At 51.7% G+C, this 24,387-nt stretch overlaps 1 protein-coding gene across 4 annotated transcripts in view; it reads left to right on the top strand.

Annotated features, from left to right (window-relative positions):
- Positions 1-24,054, top strand: part of DNM2 (dynamin 2) — a 59,131-nt gene extending 35,077 nt beyond the window's left edge. For 2 of the 4 annotated variants that reach the window (XM_084609914.1, XM_084609913.1), the window contains exons 13-21: positions 1,660-1,711; positions 2,512-2,523; positions 11,281-11,394; positions 16,332-16,441; positions 17,389-17,500; positions 18,893-19,057; positions 19,476-19,702; positions 20,066-20,320; positions 21,412-24,054. In XM_084609914.1, coding sequence (XP_084466040.1) covers positions 1,660-1,711; positions 2,512-2,523; positions 11,281-11,394; positions 16,332-16,441; positions 17,389-17,500; positions 18,893-19,057; positions 19,476-19,702; positions 20,066-20,320; positions 21,412-21,481 — 1,117 coding nt within the window. In that variant the 3' untranslated portion in view covers positions 21,482-24,054. The remainder of the gene's footprint in view (positions 1-1,659; positions 1,712-2,511; positions 2,524-11,280; positions 11,395-16,331; positions 16,442-17,388; positions 17,501-18,892; positions 19,058-19,475; positions 19,703-20,065; positions 20,321-21,411) is intronic. The other 2 variants (XM_084609916.1, XM_084609915.1) reach the window with 1 other exon arrangement.
- Positions 24,055-24,387: the final 333 nt, after the last annotated feature.

The following is a 24,387-nucleotide window of genomic DNA, read 5'->3' as shown; positions in this document are numbered from 1 at the left end:
TCTTCTAAATGTCCACCAGAGCAGACAAGATCTTTTAACGTCTCAAACAATGTAGAGGGTATGAACTAAACCTTCCATAGCAAAGGAAGAACAGAGCCAGGGACTTGTCTACACATGCAAATTAATCCCTAATATGGTAGAGCATAAATTTAAAGTGGATTAACTCTTCCTGATTAACTCCCTGTGTGGATGCCTGTATCTGGAATGAGAGTATCCACAGCTGGAGCTAATAAAGAACAACTCCCCTTGTAGGCAAGCCCCAAGGATGGAAGTGCCCTCTTGTTGGTTGAGTGAATGCAATCAGCCCAAGGGCTGTTTTATAGCAGCATGATCAGGGCTCCCCTTCTCACCTTCTTCTGATTCATTTCTGGTTTTCCTCTGGTTTTTCCCCTCTCTTTAAGTCTCTGCTTTTTCATACTTCATTCACGGTTCCTTCCTCTCATAATTTTTCCTGTTTTTCCTTTGAACCACCTCACTCTTTCCTCTGGACTCTTCTGAATCTTCTCTAACGCCCCCAGCTGTTACACTGAGCAGCACTTGACAACAGGGTGGGTACCTGTCGGAAACAGTATGTAATTAGGGTGACTTGTGGGAATGGGCTCCTGCTTTCCTTTACCTTCAGCAGCGCGGAAGGATGCGGTTACAGTAGCTGGAACAGCCTTGTGAATGCTGATTTTAAATTGGGCAGAGCCAGAGTGCCTCATGGAGTGATGCTGAGCATTTGACAAACAGTCCTGCCTCCCAGCCTGTAAGGGAGCAACTGTGAGTCAGTTACTCCGGTAGCTTTCAGGTGCATGTCCAGAATCTAGTCAGTTGCACCCAACTTAACTGCAGGTGTCTCCCCACACAGACACCCTTGGATTTTCTCTGGCCATCTGCTAATCTCCTTCAAACCCCACTTCCCCAGCAAACTACTACCTGCTACTACAGCCTTGGGCTCTTTGATTAGCCTGTGGAGGTTGCTGTGGAGCTCTGGGCAGCACCCCCTAGGCATGCCCCATGCCAGCGTGGGGAGCAAAAGGATTGTAGATACATCTCAAATATCTAATACAGAGCAAAAATGTTCAAACTACCCCCTTGGATACCATGGTGATGGGCATAGCCCACACATGGCTGGGTTCACTAACCAAGGCCTTGAATTCTTTATCCTATTGCCCTTTTAGTGGCCAAATACAGCTAATGTGTGACGCTTCCTCCACAACAACCTGTAGTCTGTCCCTGCCGGCTGCCCAGGAGGAAGCGTTGCACTAGGGTGAATCAGCCAGATGCTCTGACCTGGAGGCTCCCGAGCTGCACTGGTCTGAAAGCCCCATAGTGCCCCGTGAGCGCTGGTTGTTTGTGCAGCTGATAAACAGAACACTTCAGAAATCTCCTAGCCTCTCAAGTTCAGAGCTCTGATAGCCTCAGATGCCATCAAAAGAGACTCAGTGTTGTGTTCTGTTCTGAGGCTTTACCCCTCAAGGACTAGGCATTTCCCTATTCCGCTCCTCTCCTCGCTGTCTGACTTAACTAAGTGCTTGCAAGGTACTACTTAGCACAAACTGCTGATGTAGATGGTAGCCAGTGAATGCAAGTCGGGTCTCAAAGGCCACAGTAGCTGAGTGTTTATCAGTCACCTTGTGCTGTTGATGTGAAGCTGGTTTGCTTTTTTTATTTCAGTGCCCAGCAGAGGAGCACCCAGCTGAACAAGAAAAGAGCCATCCCAAATCAGGTACTACGCACCAGTTGAATAACTGCAGCTCTCTTGGTAGCATAGGCAGAAGTGGCTGAGTATGTTTGGGTCCCACTTGAAGACATGTAAACCTATTTGGTACAATCCTAGAGCTGCATTTTGCAGTCCTAGAAGTCTCTGTGGAGAGCTTAATTCAGACTAGTTGCCGCATTATCCCCCTGTCTGAAGGTGCAGAAGGTTCTGTGTTACCCTGTGTATTTGCAGACACAAAATACAGATATATGCTGCAAGGGGTAGAACCTCCAAATGCCTATATAGCTAGCTGCCCACCTGCATCCGTTCTTAGGGGAATAGATCTTTACACATGGTCTAGGCAAGTGGGAAAACAGCACCAGAGGGCATGTGTAAAATATCTGTGCCCCATCTTATCACAAGCCAGATGTCTAGCAGGGGACGGGCGTGGGAAAGGCTAGCATCAGAAAGTACCAGGTAGTGATGTTAAACCTTGATTCTCTCTCTTCACACAGCCTTCCAGTTCTGAGTGGTATTGCTATTTAGTCTGCATGACTTGAGAACAGGATTAGAAATGTCCCCATTGCATGGTGTCAGTATACAGACATTTGCTTCTTGTTTGGAAACACTGTAATGAGACATTAACACTGTATAAATATAATTAATAGCATGTAATTGTTTTCTTTTGCTGTTTTTCTGCTTTTTTTCCTACCATTTTTGTGCTTCCTGCTTCTTCCCCCTCATCACTTTGTTTTCCTCACTGTTCTGTCTCCTCGTCCTTTTTTTTTTTCCTTTTTACCTGCAATCCTAATTTTGCACACCTAAAGGGTGAGATATTGGTAAGTACCCGTATAGTGTGATAGTGAACTATAGATGAAGCCTAGTGATGGAGACACCCCGTTTAAAACAAAAAAACAAAAACAAACCCCCCCACCCCTGCAAATCTAAGAAAGAGGCACTTCTCTTCTTAAAACCGAGTACACTTACTGTCTAGAAAAGCAGGCACCTTCCAAATGGAGCAACATGGCTTTTGTTAGGATCCTCCTTTGCAGAGGGAAACCTTGTGGGATCGCCTGATCTGACTTAAAAACTACTGGACTCCTCCTGGCATATTGTGGGGAAAGAGACAGGTGTGAAGTGGGGGGCATAGACAGCCCTGGAGGCTGAAATGCCTGTTTATTACCTAAATCCCCTGCTGCTGTCTCCTACCTGCCCTGGACGGACCCAATAGTCTTGGGCTGAGAGGGCAACTCAGCCCACAGTTCATAACACTGCAGCCCTTAACAGATGTTGATGCCCTGAAGGTGGGGTCGAGCCATAGAAATACCTAGGATAGAGGCAGTGAGAGATCCTATTCCCCCTTCGATCTCTTATCTCTCCATCTGCCTGCTTCCATGCTCCTAGGGGCATTTGTGGGGGAAAGCGTATGGCTCGAGTACATTGCATTATGGGCACTTTCTGCCCTCTGAGGCTAGGTCAAGAAGCAGTGGTCTTAAATTGCAGCAAGAGTGGTTTAGGTTCATAGAATATCAGGGTTGGAAAGGACCTCAGGAGGTCATCTAGTCCAACCCACTGCTCAAAGGAGGACCAATCGCCACCTAAGTCATCCCAGCCAGGGCTTTGTCACGCCTGACCTTAAAAACCTCAAAGGAAGGAGATTCCACCACCTCCCTCGGTGACACATTTCCGTGCTTCACCACTCTCCTAGTGAAAAAGTTTTTTTTCCTAATATCCAACCTAAACCTCCCCCACTGCAACTTGAGACCATTACTCCTCATTCTGTCATCTGCTACCACTGAGAACAGTCTAGATCCATCCTCTTTGGAACCCCCTTTCAGGTAGTTGAAAACAGCTATCAAATCCCCCTTCATTCTTTTCTTCTCCAGACTAAACAATCCCAGTTCCCTCAGCCTCTCCTCATAAGTCATGTGTTCCAGTCCCCTAATTATTTTTGTTGCCCTCTGCTGGATGCTTTCCAATTTTTCCACATCCTTCTTGTAGTGTGGGACCCAAACCTGGACACAGTACTCCAGATGAGGTCTCACCAATGTCTAATAGAGGGGAACGATCACGTCCCTCGATCTGCTGGCAATCTCCCTACTCATACAGCCCAAAATGCCGTTATCCTTCTTGGCAACAAGGGCACACTGTTGACTCGTATCCAGCTTCTCGTCCACTGTAACCCCTAGGTCCTTTTCTGCAGAACTGCTGCCTAGCCGCTCAGTCCCTAGTCTGTAGTGGTGCATGGGATTCTTCTGTCCTAAGTGCAGGACTCTGCACTTGTCTTTGTTGAACCCCATCAGATTTCTTTTGGCCCAATCCTCCAATTTGTCTAGGGCCCTCTGTATCCTATGCCTACACTCCAGCGTATCACTCCTCCCAGTTTAGTGTCATCTGCAAACTCGCTGAGAGTGCAATCCACACCATCCTCCAGATCATTAATGAAGATACTGAACAAAACCAACCCCAGGACCGACCCTTGGGGCACTCCGCTTGATACCGGCTGCCAACTAGATGTGGGGCCATTGATCACTACCCGTTGAGCCCGACTATCTTGCCAGCTTTCTATCCACCTTATAGTCCATCTATCCACCCCGTACTTCTTTAACTTGCTGGCAAGAATACTGTGGGAGACTGAATCAAAAACTTTGCTAAAGTCAAGGAATAACACGTCCACTGCTTTCCCCTCATCCACAGAGCCAGTTGTCTCGTCATAGAAGGAATATTAGATTACTCAGGCATGATTTGCCCTTGGTGAGCCCATGCTGACTGTTCCTGATCACTTTCCTCTCCTCTAAGTGCTTCAGCTTGGACATTAGGAAAAACTTCCTAACTGTCAGGGTGGTTAAGCACTGGAATAAATTGCCCAGGGAGGTTGTGGAATCTCCGTTATTGGAGATTTTTAAGAGCAGGTTAGACAAAAACCTGTCAGGGCTGGTCTAGATAATCCTTAGCCCTGCCTTGAGTGCAGGAGACTGGACTAGATGCCTCTCAAGGTCCCTTCCAGTCCTACAGTTCTCATGGGAAGCAGAGCGTGAGTTGGAGTAAGTGTGGCTAAACCCAGTGAGCAAGATTGGCTGACTGGTGGGTGGGGGGCAGGTCTCTTCCTGGCTGGCTGGCTGCCAGCCCTGCTGCCTGCATTCCAACTCCTCGAGTGGCTGCACGAGCGTAAATGGCTGGTGGCACCCAGCACTGCCTGAAATCAAGGTTAGCTGCACCAGTGCAAACTGCCCCCTCTGACAGGGGTCTGCCCCCAGGCAGGTACCCTGGGGAAGATCCCCTCAGATGATCCTTCCTTTTGTGTAAGGAAGAGCTGAGTAATTTGCCTGCCTGTATGAAAAGCTGCCAAATAGGGCTTTTCCTTTAAGTGTACTTGCTTCTAAGGGAGGGTGAGGTCTCTCTGAATGAAAACCAGTTTGCCTTCTCGGACGAACAGTGCCCTCTGGAGGGGGTGGGTCGGAAACTGGCTGGTGTGTACCTGGGGCTCAAATCTCAGACTGCCCAAGAAAATGGAAATGCGTGCTGCTTCTGGCTGGAGGAGTCTTTAACCTTGGTCAGGGTGCCCCCGCTGGTACTTAACAGCTGCCGAAAACGTCCTTTCCCCAATGTTCCCCTGGAGATATACACAGACACACTGGAGGCAGTTTAGGAATGGCTCGTGAGAAGATCCCTTCTGTCTGATGCAGTCAAACCTCACGAGGCTGTGGTGGGGCAGAGGTAAAAGGAGCTTTAACACCACCACCCCCTTCATAGGGAGAGAATGGCCCCCTTTTCCACGTGGACTGGAAACGTGCCTGACGCTGGGTTCAGAGGCGGACCTGGTCCGAACTGGGATTGGAGAGAAGTGGTGCCAACCACCCTGCTTCTCTCCAAAGTGCTTTATGAGGATTGGCCGTCACATGGTGGAGCAACTGAGGCGCAGAGGGGAAGGGCCCCGCTTGAGTTTGTCACACCTGGGAGTAGAAAGCTGGGTTCCCTGCCGCGCTGCCGCTGTGCTCAGACCCACTAGATGTTGGTGTGGGTTGAATAACTGAGGCTTCTGGCCACTTAGTCTATGGCAGGGGTTCTCAAACGTCATTGCAGTGCGGCTCCCTTTCGACAATAAAAATTACTACGTGACCCCAGGAGCGGGGACTGAAGCCTGAGCTAGCCGGAGCTCTGGGTGGGGGGCGGGGCAGCCAAAGCGCAAGGGCTTCAGTCCTGGGCAGGGGCCTGTAATCTGAGTCCTGATGCCCAGGACTAAAGCCTTTGGGCTTCGTCCCTGAGCCCCAGCAAATCTAAACGAGCCCTGGCAACCCCATTAATGTGAGGTCACGACCCACTTTGGGGTCCTGACCCACAGTTTGAGAACCGCTGGCCTCTGGGGATTTTAAGTGTTTATCTCCCTGCCAGCTGGGTGGTTTTGAGCCAGTCGTGGGTCCCCTTCCAGTTTGTAGTGGCTCAGTGTACAACAGAATTTGGCTTTGACCCTAGAAGATGACACGTACCCTTACGGAATTCCAGCAACCCTTGGCACTGCTCTGGGTATCCTCAACCTAAAAAGCTAGCAAGGAACTGCGTGCAGCTGCCACTAAAAACGGTGAATAAACTAAGGGAACCCTGAACCATCTGCAGGTCCAGGCTCTCAGGAGAGAAGCATCATAGGAGCATCGGGGTATCTTATGAGCCTGGCGAAAGCCTCGGCAGCAGAGGCATAAAGAAGGCTTTGCTTGCCATCAGACATTCTCCTGAGTTAGTGGCGTTTTGCAAGGCACCAGTCCCAGGCAAGAAGGCAGGTTCTGATGCCGGGGTTGTTGATGAGACAAACCAACCCCTCCCACAGTTGAGTCAGTGCCCATTCGTGCTCTCCCTGGGGAAGTTTGCCCACATAAAGATGGCATAAATGGTATTGCCCCATTAGTCATTGGAGCTACAGTCACTTACACCAGCTGAGGTTCTGGCCCAAGTACCCGTCTAGTGATCTCCGCTTGATATCCGTACTTTTGGAAACTTACAAGCCTCTATCTCAGCCATTGGTAGCCATCTTGTAAGTTTCCCAGAGTTCTGTTGCTTCCATTTCCTTGTGGCGTCACATGGACTTTTCCGAAGCACTAAGTGAATCCTCCCGAGGGCCTGTCTGTTGCCTCCCGTGTCTCCAATTCGGTTCCCTTAAGGCTGGTCCTCCATCACTGGCTGAAAGAATGCAGATTGTAATGCGGTGATGGGAAGGTGGAGATCTGACTATCCGGGATGTAAGCTACCAATCATGCTGGGCCGCTTCTGATTTGGAGTGATGCAAAGCTGGAGGCAAGAGAGTTGAATTTACATGCTCCAATCCATCGCTGCAGAGGGATCCCACCTGCGGTGCCAGCCCCAGAAACGTGCTTCACGCACTCCCTGTTGGGGTCTCGCTCATCAATGAAGGGGAAGTATTCACTCTTCAAAGGAATCTCCTTCTGGGTGTTCTGCTGTGCTGCTTCTGTCACTGGAATGCTGTACAAACGAGCTAATCCGCTCCACCTTCCTGGGAGCTGGCTTGGTAACAGTGCCTCACTTTGCCCATTTCTCAGGGGCAAGAGAGGTACCCTGGGCCTCCCAGCTAGTCCGTGCCAGAGTTGAGATTAGAACTGGGCATTTCTGGCTCCCAGGAATAAGTCCTTCCTTTCTGCTAAAACTTCTCTTAGCTCCATGCTACATAATTGATCCCTTAACATCCAGGCCTCTGCTGCCACAGCTCTCCCGCCCTGCCCTGTAACTGCTGTTCCAGAAACAGCTGTCTCTTATCCTTCCCCGGTGCTGCTGATCATTGTCTTCCCAGGAGTCCAGGTTTAAGCCTCTGGATCTGCTACTAATCCACCAACCCAAGTCCTGTTTCTCTGCGCTGTGCCTACAAGCCAACTCTGTTCTAATTCTCTCTACCTCTCAGACGCCCTGCTTCCGCTCTTCTGCCTCTGGTCCTTTAAAACCAAATTCACTTCAAATTCAGATTTGTTTAAATGGGAATCAGAATCTCAAATTTAAAAGAGAACCTAAAAGGGAATGAATCTAAGGGGTGAAATCTTTAACCTGGTTTCCTTTTTGCCATCTCAATTTCAGGGCTTCTTCCTTCCCTCCACCAGAAAATCTGTATGAGTTAAGTTTTAGCTCTAGCAGCCTGTGCCCGCTGATGCACTGAGCTTTGTGTGTGTGTGTGTGTGTGTGTGTAACATGTTTGCCTTTGTTGTGGCTTTTATGTCGGTAGCCACCTGAGCAGCTTTGACAATGAGAACAGCCTTAGTGTGATTCCCTTGACACTAGTTCCCAAGCAGCATCTGGAACAATCATGGCATGAAAGGCTTCTCTTGCTTCGCACACTAATCCTGGCACTAGAAGCTAATATGAACTAAAGTCCTGCCCTAGTCAGATTCTCAGCCGCAAGTTCCTGGGACTCATATCACTGCTGCTGACAGGTGGCTCCTATATAAGCAATAGCAAAGAAATTCCGAGATCTAGCGTGTTCACTTCTTCTCCACATACCCACGTGGGTCACTTACCCCCCCTCCAATCCATCCATTGGACTGATTTGAGTCAACCCTCTAGACATGTGCTGAAAGCTTTTTCCCTAGTATATGTGCATTATTAACCGGCATGGTGATACTAATGTGTGCGGAGCGCTTGGGTAGAGTGACCGTAGCCCTCGATGTTCCTGTGATCAACCCTGCTTGGGCAGCCGAAGCCTCTTGGCCCCTCTAAATGTAGTCTATGTGGATGACTTTAGTTCAGGCCTACGCCCGACTGCAGTGCAGTGTGTTCTGCTGGAAGCACAGAGTCTAGGCACTAAGTGATCATCCTATTGTGAGCCCTCTAAAAGAGGGTGGGGTTGCAACGTAGAATGTGTTTCAAAAGAAGCTATTGAAGCCCAGTTCTTAGGATATTGTAACTATTGAATGTTGGGCCAGAGAACAGTTCTCCAGACTGTAATCTCTTCTAGGTTTACCAAGCCTGTGCTGTTACTACAGGATCTGATGCCTGTTAAATGGCTCTGTTTATAACAGGCTTCTCATACTCCCTCTTATTGGTTTTGCTGTTCATCATAAGTAGCTTCCCAGACAATCCTCCACCCTGAGGAGTTCAGCAGGCCAGAAATAGAAGATTTACTGGCATCTGGTAACCTTAACGTTCAGAGAGCTGATAAAGGCCGTTTGGCCTGATCTAATGGAAACGAAAACCCAGGCTTGAGCAGTTGGGTCCCCTTGGCATCTGGAAATGGGTCATGCAGGCAAAAAGGACTAGCAGAAGACTAGCATCAGGTATCTGTGTGCTGTAGTCTTTGGGCTGGGCCAGTTGTGTCTCATTGGCTTTCACAGTAGTCCTTTATGTGAAGACCCTGAGGTAGAGTTACAAGCATGTAGGGTAACGCTGCGGACAAGACAGGGAAAGACTTTCCAGAGGCAGAGGAAGGGGGTCTGTTGTATTCAGACAGATCGGGAATAACCTGCAGTACTCCTCCCCTCAGTGGCTATTGCACAACAACAGTGAAAGGGCCCAAAAGGCATGGAGCAACTCCTTCCTGATTTGAAACACCGAAAATTCTCACCTTGCCAAGTATTTTGGGGCAGGCTCTGCCATACCATTGTAGTCTCCAGTGCTACTGTCTGTCACTGAAGTTACACTGATCTAACAGTACACAACCTAGCCCTGTTTGGCTGAGCAGTGAGCTGCTTGTTAGCCCCAAGGTTTTTTTTGGTACAAAACAAAATGGGATTGTCTGGAGAGTGGCACCAATGATGACTCAGGTTTCAGACCCTTTTTCAGTGGCCCATCGGGGGGCTGCCAAGACTTGCCTTTGTGGTGATCAGTTATGAAAAACTTCAACAAAGGCAAGGGGTAGCAAAGACAAACACTGGAATATCCAGACTGGAGACTTCTTTATACCATCGGCTGTTCTAGGGAACCCACTGCTGGGAGTTGCTCTCCAAAGTCCATTGCCTCTAGGACAAAAACCCATCTTCTAGGACCAGATCCTTCCCTGGCTTTAGCGGAGCGAGCTGTGTTCAGAGCAGGGATGAATGTGGCTCAGTACATCTCTGAGCACTGGGATTATGGCAGTCGAGACTCAGGTTGTTCTTTTAGGTGGTCTCCAGCTACTTTTTCCTCAGTGGAAAGATAAAGGGGAGAGAACAGTGCCTTAGTTGTTATCAAGAGCCTTTGCAGTGAAGGTGATGGTACATGCTATAGATCAGCCAGTACTAGAGATCACACGCAGCTGTAATTCAGCTTTCTCCTAATGCTGTGCTGTGGCGGGGACAGGATGTTGGCCAGAATTAGTCCCCTTCCAGTCCAAATTATGATCAAGATAAGTGCATGAACAGGGTTATCTGGCAGGGTGACCTCTGCTAGCAGATGACCTAGAAGGTCCCTTCCAACCCTACGTAAGAGGGGTCCGAGTCACGCTGGCCTCTGTTTGCTCATTGTGTGGTGGGAAACGCTTCTGCCTGCCCTGGAAAAGCTGGCTGCTGCACAAGCCTCCAGACCATGCAGTGCTTCCTCCTCGTCTCGTAACGTGCTGCTTGCGAAGCTGGGCTTGGGCAGTACTGCTTCACTGCTGCTGGCCCCGGCTCCCGTTCTGCTGTTGCCGTCCTGTGCGTGTCACTCAACACTGGCTTGGGGAGCCCCAGCCTTTCCGAAGGCCATGCAGGAGCAATGGTTTCACAGGCTTTCCAGTGGGAAGTCCAGGGCAGCCTCGAAGGAAGCCGGATGTGCTTCCTGCTGTGAGTGAGTGCAGCTTGGGGAGCGGCAGAATGGAGGGATGGGGAGATGCTCACCCCCCTGTTCGAACTAGCCATAGTGTTGTCCTGGCCATTCTCAAAGGGGGTGCAAGGTCATGCGGACTCACTTCCTGCTCTGAAGGGGATGAGGGGAACAAATACCCTAGTTCCTGGACTGGCTATTCAGGGGGTCCATTGAGCCTGGCTTATTTCCAGAAAGCTCTTTGGTCCCCTGGGTGAGTAGCACCCAGGTAAGCTATAAACTGCAGGCTCAGATTTCCCGTCCCCTCGATAATACTGCTGTGGCAATAAGAAGCTGGATTTGAGTGCATCTGCTCTGCATTTCTGTGACCCAGACCATTGGTGGCGGCTGGCGGAATCACCAGGGGAGAACTCTGCAGTGTGGTCTTGCTGTACAGACGCTGTGGCCAGTGCCTCTCTGGTCTGGATTCCCCCAAGGGGCCCCTCCCCCTGCCTAGAGAGTTGTAATCTAGGTGTGAGGGCTGCTGAGATGGCCAAATCTGCAGGCCTGTCCTATTACTCTTGGTAAAACCTGCTTTGGACTCCTGGCTGGAAAAAATGTGCCAGGCTCCCTTTGAGAAATGGGGCTGCTTCCCTGCCTATCACTGGTAGGTTTCCATGGGGCAGACCCTACTCACAAGCTCTCCTGCCAAGACGCAGAAGGAAAGTAGGGCCCAGGTTAACGATGAGCAGCAAATTAGGAGTCCTAGAGAGCCCCAGACCCCTCTCTGCTCTAGGCAGCTTAAAGATGAGCGGGTGGCCAGAAAATAAGGATTCCAAGCTAGCCTGTAACCTATTCTCTCTCCCCTGCCCCACCCCACGTTTTCCCACTCCTCTTGTTTCCTTCAGGTAATCCGCAGGGGCTGGCTGACGATTAACAACATCAGCATAATGAAAGGAGGCTCCAAGGAGTACTGGTTCGTGCTGACTGCAGAGTCTCTGTCCTGGTACAAAGATGAGGAGGTGTGTATTGGCTTGGCTGGTGACCGTGAAAGGTGGTGCTTATGGTCCGCATCTGGCCTGGGGCACTCTGCCCTGCCACTCTGCTGGTAGTGAACGGCCTCATGCCACTTCACCACCAGGAGCAGCTCATTCAACTGCTGCTGGTGGAACCGGTTGGGTTGACATGCAGCTTGTACATCACTACAGAAACCCAGGGGGAGGGCAGGTTTTGGGCCGATCAGCCCCTAGATTCAAACCCTTGAACTGTAGCTGCATTATGGGAATGTCTAGAAGAATGTGACTGAGCAGCCAGTTCCTGGCACTTACCCTGGATTTGTCACTATGGCAGGTTGTGAGTGTGGGTCCGACATGCTTCGTAACAGCGTGTCCTGGGGCTGGCTGCTAAAGTAAAACCTCTCTGTGTTCATTGTGAGCTTCGGGGGCTGTTACCAGTGACTGCTTTCCTGCCATCACTTTAGAACCCTGTTGTTGCCCTCTGAGCAAGGTGATGGGCATGGCCATGGGACACAGGCTGTGGTGGGGGCATGTGGGATTGGCAGAGCAGGGAGTTACCAAATTCAGCTGCCCGTGAAACCGAGGGGAACATGGGTTAGTCTCAAAAGATGCTTCGGCTCATACCCTTCTCATGAATCCAGTGTGGTAAAGTTTGGCTGACTCCCCTCAGGAATAGCCGGGGTGTGGGGAGCGTGGACTTGCGCTGGGCCCGAAGTCTTGGTTTGCTGGTTTTGAATCCATGGAAGGTTCTGCTGACGACCCCACTGGACTGTCCGTGATGCCCAGCCATCTCCCTGTGTGCTAAAGTGCACACAGGAATGAGACCCCGACTCCTTGTCACTATATGGGCAGCCATTCTGAATCAGCAGGGTCCCAGCCAGCACATTCCATGTCTCCAGACACTCCCAGGGAGCTGCCTGTTGTGTAAACCGCAGATAAGAAGTAAGCTAGTGGGACTCTTACAAAAGGCAGCTGCCTTGGTTTAGTGGAGACCAGGTCTAGTGTGGGCAGCGTATCACACACAGCCATGACTGCAAGTGCCAAACAGATCATCATAACCATGTCTCTACCCCATTGTCTCGGTGGTTTTTGTCTGATGTAACCAGCGTTGCAAGAAGCTTCCAAAATCATTAGCCCCTTGGCTAGTAGAGAGAGCAGGGCCCCCCTCACCTCAACTGAACCAATGTACACTGAAATACACAAGATTTCAGACCCGAAGGGGTACTGAGCCCCTAGGGAACTCTCCGCGGTACAGATCCAGTGTGTGCACACGCGCCCTAAACAAGGGAAATTTAAATAATCCAAGATGCAGAATTCTCCTGGTAAGTGCAGCTAGGGACATTGCAGAGTAGTTCAGAGAGATTTAGGAGGCTTTTTAATAACCAGTGTCTGTAGAATAGTCATTTGGGTTTAAACATTGCAGGGCTGTGCCGGTGCAGGAGAGCCAGAAAGGTACGGGAGGTCGAGTGAATTTCACTAAGTAAAAATCAGTGGGGCAATCCGCTTCATTGTCGGGTTCTAGCCTTAACCTAAGGGAATCCGCTAGCTGGTGAGCGTGGGTCCGACACGCTTCAGAACAGTGTGTCCTGGGGCTGGCTGCTAAAGTAAAACCTCTTGGCATTCATTGCAACCTTATGGGGCTGTTACAACTAACTGTTTTCCAGCCATAACTTCAGAACCCTGTTATTAACCTCACAGTCTTGTGGGAGTTGGGAGCGCTCAGAGTAATATTCTATGCTGGGGAAGTGTCTGAAAATTCACCCTTGGCAGTATCCTCTCCGCAGTCCCTCAGGAGGTTCTTATTGGGTTAGTAACCCATGTGCTGAGGTGGTACCGAGTGCCTCCCGCATGCAGTTATTGGAGTGGACAGGGAGTGCCTTCAGGTTTAGACAAACGTGATCTGGGCTTGGCAGTAGCTGGCCACTGCCTAGCCGGGTGCTCTCAACAAAGGTGGCCCCTAGCGTGCCAGATCTCCTGAACTCGAGGCTGTTGATTGTCTCTCCTGGTCCCTGGAGGAAGGGATAGTGGTGCTCGGAAGCAGAGGTGGCCATGTGTGGTGTGGGCACGCAGCTGGGATGTTCAGAATGCAGTAGCAAATCCCTCTGATCTGACAGGCATCACTGCTGTGTGGGCGCAAAATTGCCATGTTGTCATCCTGCAGGCCCCTCGGCCAACTGGACGCGAGGAATTGTTACTGAATAACACCTGGCTCTTACTTAGTGCTTTTCAGAGGTCAGGATCACTGGCCCCATTGTACAGACGGGCAAACTGAGGCACAGGGAGGGAAGTGACTTGCCTACAGTCACCCAGCAGGCCAGTGGCAGTGCTGGGAATAGAACCCAGATGTCCTGAGTCCCCAACCATTGCTCTGGCCACTAGGCCATGCGGCTTTCCTAACATTCACTGGATCAGTCCCCATAGTCCCCTGCTTTCTGCCTGGAAATTAAAATGTATTATGCCAGTGCGGCAGGTCTTGGTGAAAGCTGGTGCCTCTTTGGGCTAAGCCCTCTTGGCTAGGGAGATCGGGCCAGAGCTGTCGTATCCTAGCCTGTGCTCCTCTCAGCTGCAGGGGCTGGAAGAAGAGGAGGGGAGGCAGTGTCCCTTCTTAGCACCACTCGGTGTCTGGAACCGAGACGCCACACTCTCATTTTCCAGCACTTCCACCCCCACAGTCTGAAAACCGGATATTTTCCCTCCCCATGTCACCCGTCTCGCAGCCAGGCTCCCGTGGCTTGGTGTTGGTGCAGGGCTGGGTGGAGAGGGATGGACCAGGGGGCAGAAGAGAGATTGTGAGCGGGAGGCTCTAGTTTCTGTGAACATGCTGCTCAGAAAAGGAGATGTTAACAGAACTTTATTTCCCCATCTCACTGTACAGTTTAACATCCGCTCCAGGAGGCAGCCTCCTTACCCGAGGAAGACCCAGACATTCTTTGTTCTTGTCCTTTCTTCCAAGGAAGCTGCAAAGATTAACCTCTCTCTGCAGAGAGGCTGTAAATCTAGATAAATTTAAAAAAAACTTAAATCTACCTCCTAAAAGAGAAGGAAACATGTAGAACTGATAAATTTCATTCTAGCCTATTCCCCTACCCCCATCCCTGGCAGCCTGTTTCCTGTGAGGAGGCCTCTCTGGGGGCGCTTGTCTGGCCCCTCTGCTGTGGGTAATGAGAACCAGCAGGCTGCAGATGAATGAGGCTCTGTATTCAGCAGGCACAAATTGCCTACCCCCCATGCCACTAGAAATGAGCTGCTGCTTGCAGAGAATTTCCAGAAACACCCAGCTGCTGCCGGAAAAGCACTTTAAAAATAGCACCCCATAGACCTGGTCTAGGCAAATGCGAGGGAAAGCATATTAAATATGGAATAATAAAGCAACATAGGTTTAAACATCAATCCGACTAACCCATCTGTGACTGGAGTAGCCATGCAGCCATAAGAACTCATGCACCTGGTTAATTCTAGCCGATAAGAACAGTAACGATAAACATTTGCTCCAAGGCTTACGGTAAACGAGGGCAAGCGAAGTCTCGAATAGCTGCATACGTTGCCTGCCTTACCTGGGTCTGCTGAGCTGCTCCCGGCTGCCGCTTTACCAAACCCAATCTAACCAATGTGCAGACTACTGTACACCTTTATAGCCTCCTGAACAGGTAGTCTGAACACTGGGCAGGCTGGGCTGGAATCTGTTTCAAACCTCCCATGGCATCCATGTTTTTTGTGGGTTGTTTTTTTTTTTTTTTTTTTTTTCCCTTTTTCCCCCTCCCGGGTTTTTATAAGAGAAGCTGTTCGGTGAAAAGGATCCGCTTTGTCTCATCTGACGTGGCAAAGTCTGCAACCGAATCCAGTCTGGAAAAAAGTTGTGGGTTTTTCAGGAAATTGTACGGAGGGGTGGGGGGTGGCTGTGGGGGGAGGGTTTAGGTTCATGGCCTCTCTACAAAGGAGAACGTCACTTTTGGGGCTGTGTGCGCGCAGCATCTGGAGACGCAGGGCAGTTGGAGTTATAAACAATTCCAGATGTGGCGTTTCGGCAGCAAGACGGCTTGTGTGACTCAGTTGGGTGGCCCCTCACTTCACTGGCCTGCAGCCTGTTAAATAAGCAGTGTCCTTTGTGCCAGATTCCTAAAACCGCTTCTCCCCACTCCCCGGGAAGGGGAGGGGGAAAGACGCATGGACTGTGTCCATAAGCCCCTCGGAGCTGTTTACAATGCAAAATGGGTTTACAGCTTTGCTGCAGCTGACATAAAGTCCCAGCACTACCCATGGGGCCTGTAGGGGACTGGATCCCCCTTTTCCCCCCCGCCAACAAATGTAGCCTCCGTTCTAGCACCTCTTTTACATTTATGTTGAAATGAACTAAGCCCAGTGCCCTTAGGACCATGTGGAGAAGTACGGCATGACATTTTTAGTCTGTGGTTAATAATTTAGACTCCGATGCTAGGGCTGGGGATTGTCAGCCTGGATCTAGAGAGCACTGCATTGCAGAGCTGAGTGTCCCTGCGCTTTGGTGGATGTGAAGCATCAAAGTTTCCAAACTATTTGAGGTTAGGTGGGAACTTTCCCTGGAGGCAGGTTCTCCCATTACCATCTCCTGGACAGTGGTGGTTCTGAAAGCAGCTGGTACTGGCCTCTGTCAGAGTCCAGATACTCAACGAGATGGGGCCCCTGGACTGAGCCAGTCTGGCAGTTCCTGTGAACACACTTAGTTGCTCAGCTGAAATGAGTCTGTACCTCCAACAAGGCTTGCTGTGAGGTAGAGGAAAAACCTGGTCCACTCAGTCAAGGGAATCAACCCCACTCTCTTCACTATGTGCCATGGGATGGATTCCTCTCCCTCCCCTCCCCCCCCACTGCAGTGCTTGTGGGGGTGTCGGAGAGTAATTAGAGTGGGGAGGAAATGCTGCACAGGTCCCAGCTCACACTCATTCCTGCCCTTTTCCCCCTTCCAGGAAAAGGAGAAGAAATACATGTTGCCCCTGGATAATCTGAAAATCCGGGATGTGGAGAAGGGCTTCATGTCTAACAAACACGTCTTTGCCATCTTCAACACAGAGCAACGGTAGGGAGTGTGGAGACAGACGCCTCTGGACAGAGCTTGAGGGGTCTTTGACAGTATTTCCCAGACTCCTAACAGCCGAACCCGTCGGAAACCAAAGCAGTTATGCTGCCTACCCTTTAGACCCACTACAAGGGGAGGCCTTGTCCTAGACAGCTGGGCACCCAGTGTAGATTGTACGTAGAGATGGCCGAGGAGATTCATGTCTGACGGCCCCATTCTTATGTGCTCTCGGTGCTCCAAAGATCAACACAGTTAAGTCATCGCTGGTGAATGGGACAACTCGTATCACTCCAGCAATCTCCGGCTCTCTCGAACTCCCATCATTATCGCTGCATTGGTTGTGCTTCGGAGGCTTCCTTTGTAACCATGATGATGAGAAACGCTTTCCCTCCCCCTCCAACTAAAGCAGCCGCTTTGGAGAGCCCACACCTCTCCCAGTTAGTTTTTGGGCTGGCGCCCCATGCTCTGGAAAAGGCTGCCCTAGCCCTTCTGTGCTTGGCAAGGGTCGGATCACATGCCGTACTGGTTAATTAGACTCTGATTCTGTTTGGGGTGGTGGGCGCTCATCTTGAGGCGGGTGGCGTGCTGGGCTTAGCTAGGGGGAGCGCTCCCGGCGGGCAGCAGGTGGGGCTTAGCCCGGGGTGGGCGGGGGGGGACTTGGGCGTTTACTGTCAGAGGTGGGAGCGGCTGTGATCTAATGAGGATTATCCTAGGAGGAAGGAAAAGCTGCCAATATTTACACAGGCTTTCTGAAGGGATTTCAGACTTCCCTGTCTGGGGCCTTGCATTAGCACCATGCCTTGTCTAGACCAGCCCTGTAAGAAAGAGATCCTGCATGTGCCAGCAGGGATGGTGGATTCTGTCAGTGGCCTTGAGCTGCCTGGTCTAGGCCATGATTGTAGAATTCCTTTCCTCTGATTATATCCCTGCTGTTTCTTCGTGCCTAGGAATGTGTATAAAGATCTCCGTCAGATTGAGCTGGCCTGTGACTCCCAGGAAGATGTGGACAGCTGGAAAGCCTCCTTCCTCCGGGCTGGTGTTTATCCAGAGAAAGACCAAGTAAACATTCCCTTTGCCTTGATGATGTCCTGGAACTGGCTGGGGTCTGTTGGGGGTGCCAGCTGTGAGGGCCAGTGTGGGGGCTGCCAGCAGCAGCAAGTACAGGAGTGTCAAAAATGGACTCATGGCATAGGTTCCCAACTCTGGCTTGTCCAGTCCTGGGCGTATGACGGTAATACCTAGAGGCCCTAGCGGAGATTAGGCCAGTGCACAGAGGCATAGGAAGAGTGGTTAACTTTGGAGCAGGCTCCCAGGGGAGGTGGTGAACTCTCCCCCTTGTGATGTCTACAGATCCAGCCTGGACGATGCTTTAGCAAAACACAAGTGACTGGAGTAACAGGGGAAGTTCTCTGGCCTGTGCTATCCCGGAGGCTGGGCTAGGTGATCGAATGGTCCCTTCTGGCCTTAAATGCTGTGAAAGCTCCAGGCTCCAAAGAGCTTCCAGTCTGAACAGGCCAGACAGGGGGTGGGGACAGAGAGGTCAAGTGTCTTGGCCAGGTTCACCCAGTAGGTCAGTGGCAGAACTGGGTTTAGAACCTAGGTCTCCTGAGTCCCAGTCCATGAGCCTACACAGCCTCTCCCATACCACCATGTCTCCTCACCAATGGCAGACGTACCTCCTTTCCCTCTCGTTCATTGCTGTGATTGCAGCCTCTGCTCTGGAGAGAGGAGGATGAAGGCCAAGATTATCAAAAGTGATGTGTGGGTTTTTGGGGTGCCTCGTTTAAGACCCCCTTAACGGGGCCTGACTTTTGCAAAGTGGTGAACTCCCTCTCTCTGAAAATCAGGTCTGTTCTAGTGTCAAGCTGGGCTCCTGAACTTGCCAGTCACCTCCCAAACTGAGCTCTCTGGGTGGGGGTGGGTATGTAGAGCACCTAGCCCACTGGGGCCCTCAGGATGCTACTGCAGTACAAATACTAGATGAAAACAACAAGGAGGCCGGTGGCACTGCAAAGATTAACCGATTTATTTGGGCATAAGCTTTCGTGGGTAAAAAAACCACTTCCTCAGATGCAGGGAGTGAAAATTACAGATACGGGCATCAATATACTTAGTGTATATTGATGCCTGTATCTGTAAACTATAAATATACATCTGTAATTTTCACTCCCTGCATCTGAGGAAGTGGGTTTTTTACCCACAAAAGCTTATGCCCAAATAAATCTGTTAGTCTTTGAGGTGCCCCCGGACTCCTCGTTTTTGTGGATATAGACGAACACGGCTACCCCCGATACTAAATACTAGATGATGAACTGGGAAGGTCTGTGAAATTGGCACAGGTGCTATCGATGCATGTGATGTGCTCACCAGTTCTTAAGGGGGACACTGTCCACAGCTCCAAGCTGGGTGTCTGCAGAATCCCCGAGTGACTGACCCGCTTTCCCCGGGCAGGTGGAGAATGAGGACGGGGCCCAAGAGAACACCTTCTCCATGGACCCGCAGCTGGAGCGCCAGGTGGAGACCATCCGCAACCTCGTCGACTCCTACGTGGGAATAATCAACAAGTCCATCCGAGACCTCATGCCAAAGACCATAATGCACCTCATGATAAACAATGTGAGTGGGTTGGGCCAGCTGGGGCTGCTGATCCGCATCGCTGGGCACAGAGAGGCGCTGTCCTCGCCATGGCCTGTTTGTTGGGGGGGGAGCCTCTGGGCTTGTCACTGTGGACACGACTCCTTTCAGCACCAGGAGTCAGATCAGTTGCACCGGGTACTCCTGTGCTGAGATACGTAATTATGTATTTTAATGACCGTTTGGTCCTTAACTCCCTGTCTTACTGAAATCAAGGGGTAAAGCCTGTAAGGCCAGACTCTGATTCCTGGCTTTGTCCCAGACTGCTACAGCAACCCAGTGACAGTGGCCTAGAATGACACCAGGAGACCTGACTCCTGGCTTCCCTGCTCTAACCACTCAACTGTACTCGAGCTTAACTGCCACCTGCATGTTGGTTCCCTTGCTCCCATCTCTGCAGACTAAGGATTTCATCCACTCGGAGCTGCTGGCCTACCTGTACTCATCCGCAGACCAGAACAGCCTGATGGAGGAGTCAGCCGACCAGGCGCAGAGGAGGGACGACATGCTGCGGATGTACCATGCTCTGAAGGAGGCCTTGCACATCATCGGGGACATCAGCACCAGCACGGTCTCCACGCCGGTCCCGCCGCCCGTGGATGACGCATGGCTGCAGAGTGGGAGCAGGTACAGCTAACTGGGGAGCAGGTGGCATGGGAGACTCTTGCCATGCTGCCTCTAAGCGAGGATGATGGCACTGGAAGGGGGAGGGGCAAGGGGCTATTTGAGGTGGGAGTGGGGTTGAGGATGGATGGCCTAGTGGGTAAAGCCCTGGCAAGCTGGAGACCTGGGCTCTGTTCCTAGCTTTTCCACAGACTCCCCGAGACAACCTTGGGCCAGTGACTTTGGCTGCCCTGTGCCTCAGAGCAGGAGAAGCCTCCTGCCCAGGGGTGCTAGAAACGATCAGGTGGGGAGGAGGGACAGATAAGGACCTAACTACATCGGTAGGGATGGAGACGCTAATTCTGCTGAACTTCCTTTCCCCTGCAGCCCGACGCCCCAGCGCAGACCTACCTCCACCGTGCTGCCGCCGGGCAGGCCCCCAGCTGTGAGGGGCCCAACTCCAGGGCCCCCTTTGATCCCTGCCCCTACAGGGAGTCTCTCTTCCTTCGTGGCTCCTCCCATCCCCTCGCGTCCTGGACCTCAGAACGTATTTGCTGCTAATAACGATCCCTTCTCAGCCCCTCCTCAGATTCCATCACGGCCGGCACGCATTCCACCTGGCATTCCCCCGGGCGTGCCCAGGTAAGAGATCCCTGGACCCACTAGGTCGCTCCTCTTCCTCCTGTCATGTCTCCAGCGATTGGCTCAGTGCTGGGGCTCCAGTTCGCCTTGGGTGGCGTGAGATGTGCCAGCACGGAGGGTGGTAGCAGGGCTCTCCTGTTACCAGAGCTGGAGCCATACTGGGGTCACGTGGCTTGTGGGAGGTGCTGAGCTTGTATCAATCCCCAGAGCTGGGATCCCAGCCTTGTAGCTCAGGCCAGGTCTGAGCTATTTCTGCTTTGATTGCTGGTAATAAGGGACTAAATTCTGCCCTCCGGGGGGGGGGGGGGGGGCTGCAGTGTGGGGAGTGTCGCCTCCTAGAGTGGATGTGCTGCATGTGTCTGAGGTTGGATTCCCACGGGACAGACAGTGTTTCAGTGTAATACAGGAATGACCCTTGCATCCGCCTCCTCTCCAGGCAAACCCCAAGGGACAGGGTTAGAAATGGCTCCCCTCCCAGCAGGCGCTGTGCCCTGAGGCCACTGCAGGTGACTTGCTCCCCCTTCAGCCAGAGCCTGAGTGGGCCAACCCCCTGAGTGGCCCTCACGTGCCCTTTCCGGAGACAGCTCCCAAGGGCTGGGTGTCAGGTCAACCTCTTGACGCAGCAGGGGTGAGAGCTGCCCTGACGCCGTTTCATGCTGATCGGATGTGGTTGCTTGTGCCCTTGTCTGACCCCTTGCCACCCCCGTCCCTTTACAGCTTCTGGACCAGTGCCCCGGGGTAGCACCGGGTGGCAAATGCCAGGGTCCCATCTGGATAGTGGAGCCAGCTCGGCAGCCCAAAGGCCATCGACACATCATGCAGAGGGCTCTGACGTCGGCTAAGCCTGTGCCCTGGCAGGGTGGTGCTGGGAGAGGGCGGTGGCCTGCAGCACTGCACCCAGCCCTCCTCAGTAACCTGCTCCAGGCACAGGAGCCCTCTGGCTCCAGGGCAGGCGGGGGACCCGGTCAGGGTGTGGCCGTCGCTAGCCCTCTGTCCGCACAGCGCCCAGGATGCTAGCCACCCCGTGGCAGTGACTCCTGCTCTGCTCCTTCCCGACTGCTCTCACCTCTCTGTTCCCATTCTCTCTGCAGCAGAAGACCCCCTGCGGCACCGAACCGGCCGACCATTATCCGACCGGCTGAGCCCTCCTTGCTAGACTAGCCCCCCAGGGGGCTGCTAGTGACTCCTGTGTGCCTGTTGCGGCTGCCCCACACCTGCTGTCTGGGGCAGGGAGGAAGAGGGGAAACCCCCCCATGTCTAATCTCTTGTTTAAAAAAACCTTACAACTGTGATCAGCTCTGCAGAGTGGTTCTAGCCAAGGCCAATTCCTGTTAGCCTGGTGGACTCCTTCTCTGGGACGGGCGCAGCAGGCTCCTTCCTTGTAAATACCAATGGCATCTGTTAAGGACAGTCGCTGGGTTCCTTGTCCTGATGGCTCTCTGCTCTTCAAGCTAGGAAGTGGGTAACTGGCATTATACTCTGGGGGGTTGGTTCAGGAGAACCACCACCCCTCTGAACAAATGCCCCAGCGTGGCCCCCACCCCCACTCCCCGCTGTATAATAAGCAGAGGATTCTATTTTTGGGGTTGAATTTTGCACTTTGTTGAGTAACACACACAATGAACCCCAGCTGGGTTCTTGTGTTGGGATCATCTGAATGTAGGAGGTAGAGACGGGAGTTCTGAAAGGGAGTTGAAACAGACTGTCCTGTTTCTCACTGTGCAGAATCTCCTTAAACTCCTGCTATTCAGGCTGATCAGATTTCTGTGTCTCTGGCTCCTCTTCCAGCCCCCCCTCAGCCAGCCAGAATTGTTTTGTATTGTTAATATATTCTGTATAAAACACTTAATGATTTCCCCTCCCGAGGCCCTTCCCTAAACTTGATTGCTAATCTGATCATAGGCTATATTTCAGTTCTATAGCGTGGAGAAAGATTTATATATGAAAAATAATGGGACTGCAGATAGCGATTTGCTAATTAAATCTAATTCACTGCAAACAGGAGCAGACTTTTCAGGTTAGCCCTTTGTCAGGAGGTGCTTAGTTGATTGTGAACCTCAGGTATTCTTCATGCAATATCTGCCCCTGTGCCCAGCCCCCCAGTGGGGGCGTATGGTCAACTAGTAAGCGACAAACTTTGATTGTGTTCTGTGAAAGAAACACTTAGCCGAAGGACCCTAGGCTGAACACAACACTGTGATGAGCAAAGTACCAAGCCAGGTTCAGCCCCAAATGGGCAATGGAATGAGCATAAGGGAGACCTGCAGAGCGCCAAAATAGCAGGTCCTCTGTAAGCAGCAACTTCTGTCACCAGCTGGTTGCTTTGCTCCTGTTCTCAGCTTGGTAAGGGTCCTAGGCCAGCTGGAGCAGCGGAGTGTCTAGTAACCAAAAGCCAGGGCTTGGACAGCTGCGAGTAGGTTTGAGGGCTAGTGCAGGCTGTGTCCTTTCAGTCGTAATAGGCGATGTGGACAAAGGTCTGTCTGAAGCCTTTCTAGGAGCAAAGGAAATGTGAAAACTTTCCCTGGAGCTCCACGTCCCGTGTCCATGAGAGACTAGCTGTGTGTTCCCTCCTGCTGGTGGGCGGCACTGGTTGTAACAGGCCCTGGTGTCTAAAACCTCAGGTGGAGAACGTGGGGTGCCTGCCGGATGAGGGCAGGGAGGCTATGGTGTCCACCGTGCTATGGACGTGTATCTAGCCCAGGAGCGAGAGGCTCTGCTGCCCTGTGGGCATGTGACTCCTCACTGGGGAGGAAGCTGAGGGGGTGTATTTAGCAACTGGAACCTTGCTGGGGAAGGCTTTGGCGTCTTATCTGTTCTGTGTCTCTCCATGCACCTCCCCTTCCTTCGAGCGGCGCCTTCTCAGCTGCCTTGGCAAAGCACTCCGCCCCAGGGCTGGAAGCAGAGGCTGAGTGTGTGTATATATAAATATATATTTTTAAAGGTTATGAATTGTAAAATCTCGAGGTGTTTGGGGTTTTTTAATCCAGTTCAAGCTCAACCCTCTGCTCTCCGAGAACCTGTAGGGTTGATACTTCGCCCAACAACCTCCTCTAGCCAGAGAACTATGGAAAAGATCCATGAACCAGCCTGCCTTAAATAACCTTTGTTTCAAAGAGCTTGTCTTCAGCGTGGCCTCTCTCCTTCCTGCGTGGTGGGAGGGGAACCTAACCCCTTTCTTGCATTGGCAATTGAACCTTAGGGCAGGCACTGGTAACCAAAAGCGTTAATGCTTGTATGGAGACAGGGCATGGTGGCAGAGTGCAAGCTGACAGCTGGCCTGGGCAGCCATGTTGCTGGCTTCACGAAGCAAACTTGCAAACCAAAAACAAGTTGCTGGCCATTAAAACTCGGCTCTAGCATGGGGCAGCCTGGCCTGCTGCTTGTAACAAGCTCTGATTGACTGCAGAGCGATTTCCTTGCATTAGCAGCAGCTGCTTTGCTCTAGGCTGGCTTGTGCAATGCAGTCCTTAGCTGGCTCCAGTCGGTGCCTGCACGGGGGTTCTTGAGGTCCCTTTGCTTGTCTGTTTTTTACAAAATCCAATTGCCTCTGTTCCGCCTCCTGCTGGCTCTCCCTGATGTTCTCACATGTGAAGTGGGCTCTGGAACCTCTCTCTCATCTCGTGTTGATTACAAACCCCAGTCCACTTCTCTCCTGTTCCTTCAGTTTGCTGGCTGTGTAAGTGCCTCCCTTCTGTATCCTATTAATAAACTAAACAATAAAGGGAAAAAAATTAGCTGGTGGCAAGTCTCTGGCACTTTGTGGTGTGTTTTCTGCCTCCTCCTCCCTTCTTTTCTCCTTCTGTCTGTTCCTGAAGGGGGGAGCCTGGGGTAGAAGGGGCTGTGCCGCGTCTCATTAAAGCACTCACAGGGATGCCAAGGAGCTCGGAGAACCTACGGCTGACAGTCCTGATGCTCCTCTTGTGACCATGGCCATACCCAACCCGGCTCAAGGGTCAGCTGTTCTGAAAAGCTCCCTGGCACAGTTCAGACCCAGTTCCCATTGCGATGTCATGGGAAAGAAGCATTTATTGGTCGCAGGGGAGGAGCCCTGCTCACGGAGGAGGACC

This window comes from Lepidochelys olivacea, assembly GCF_965140295.1.
Source record: "Lepidochelys olivacea isolate rLepOli2 genome assembly, chromosome: 20".
NCBI lineage: Eukaryota > Metazoa > Chordata > Testudines > Cheloniidae > Lepidochelys > Lepidochelys olivacea.
Note: the sequence above shows the minus strand (reverse complement) of the source record. Positions and strands in the feature narration are given on the sequence as shown.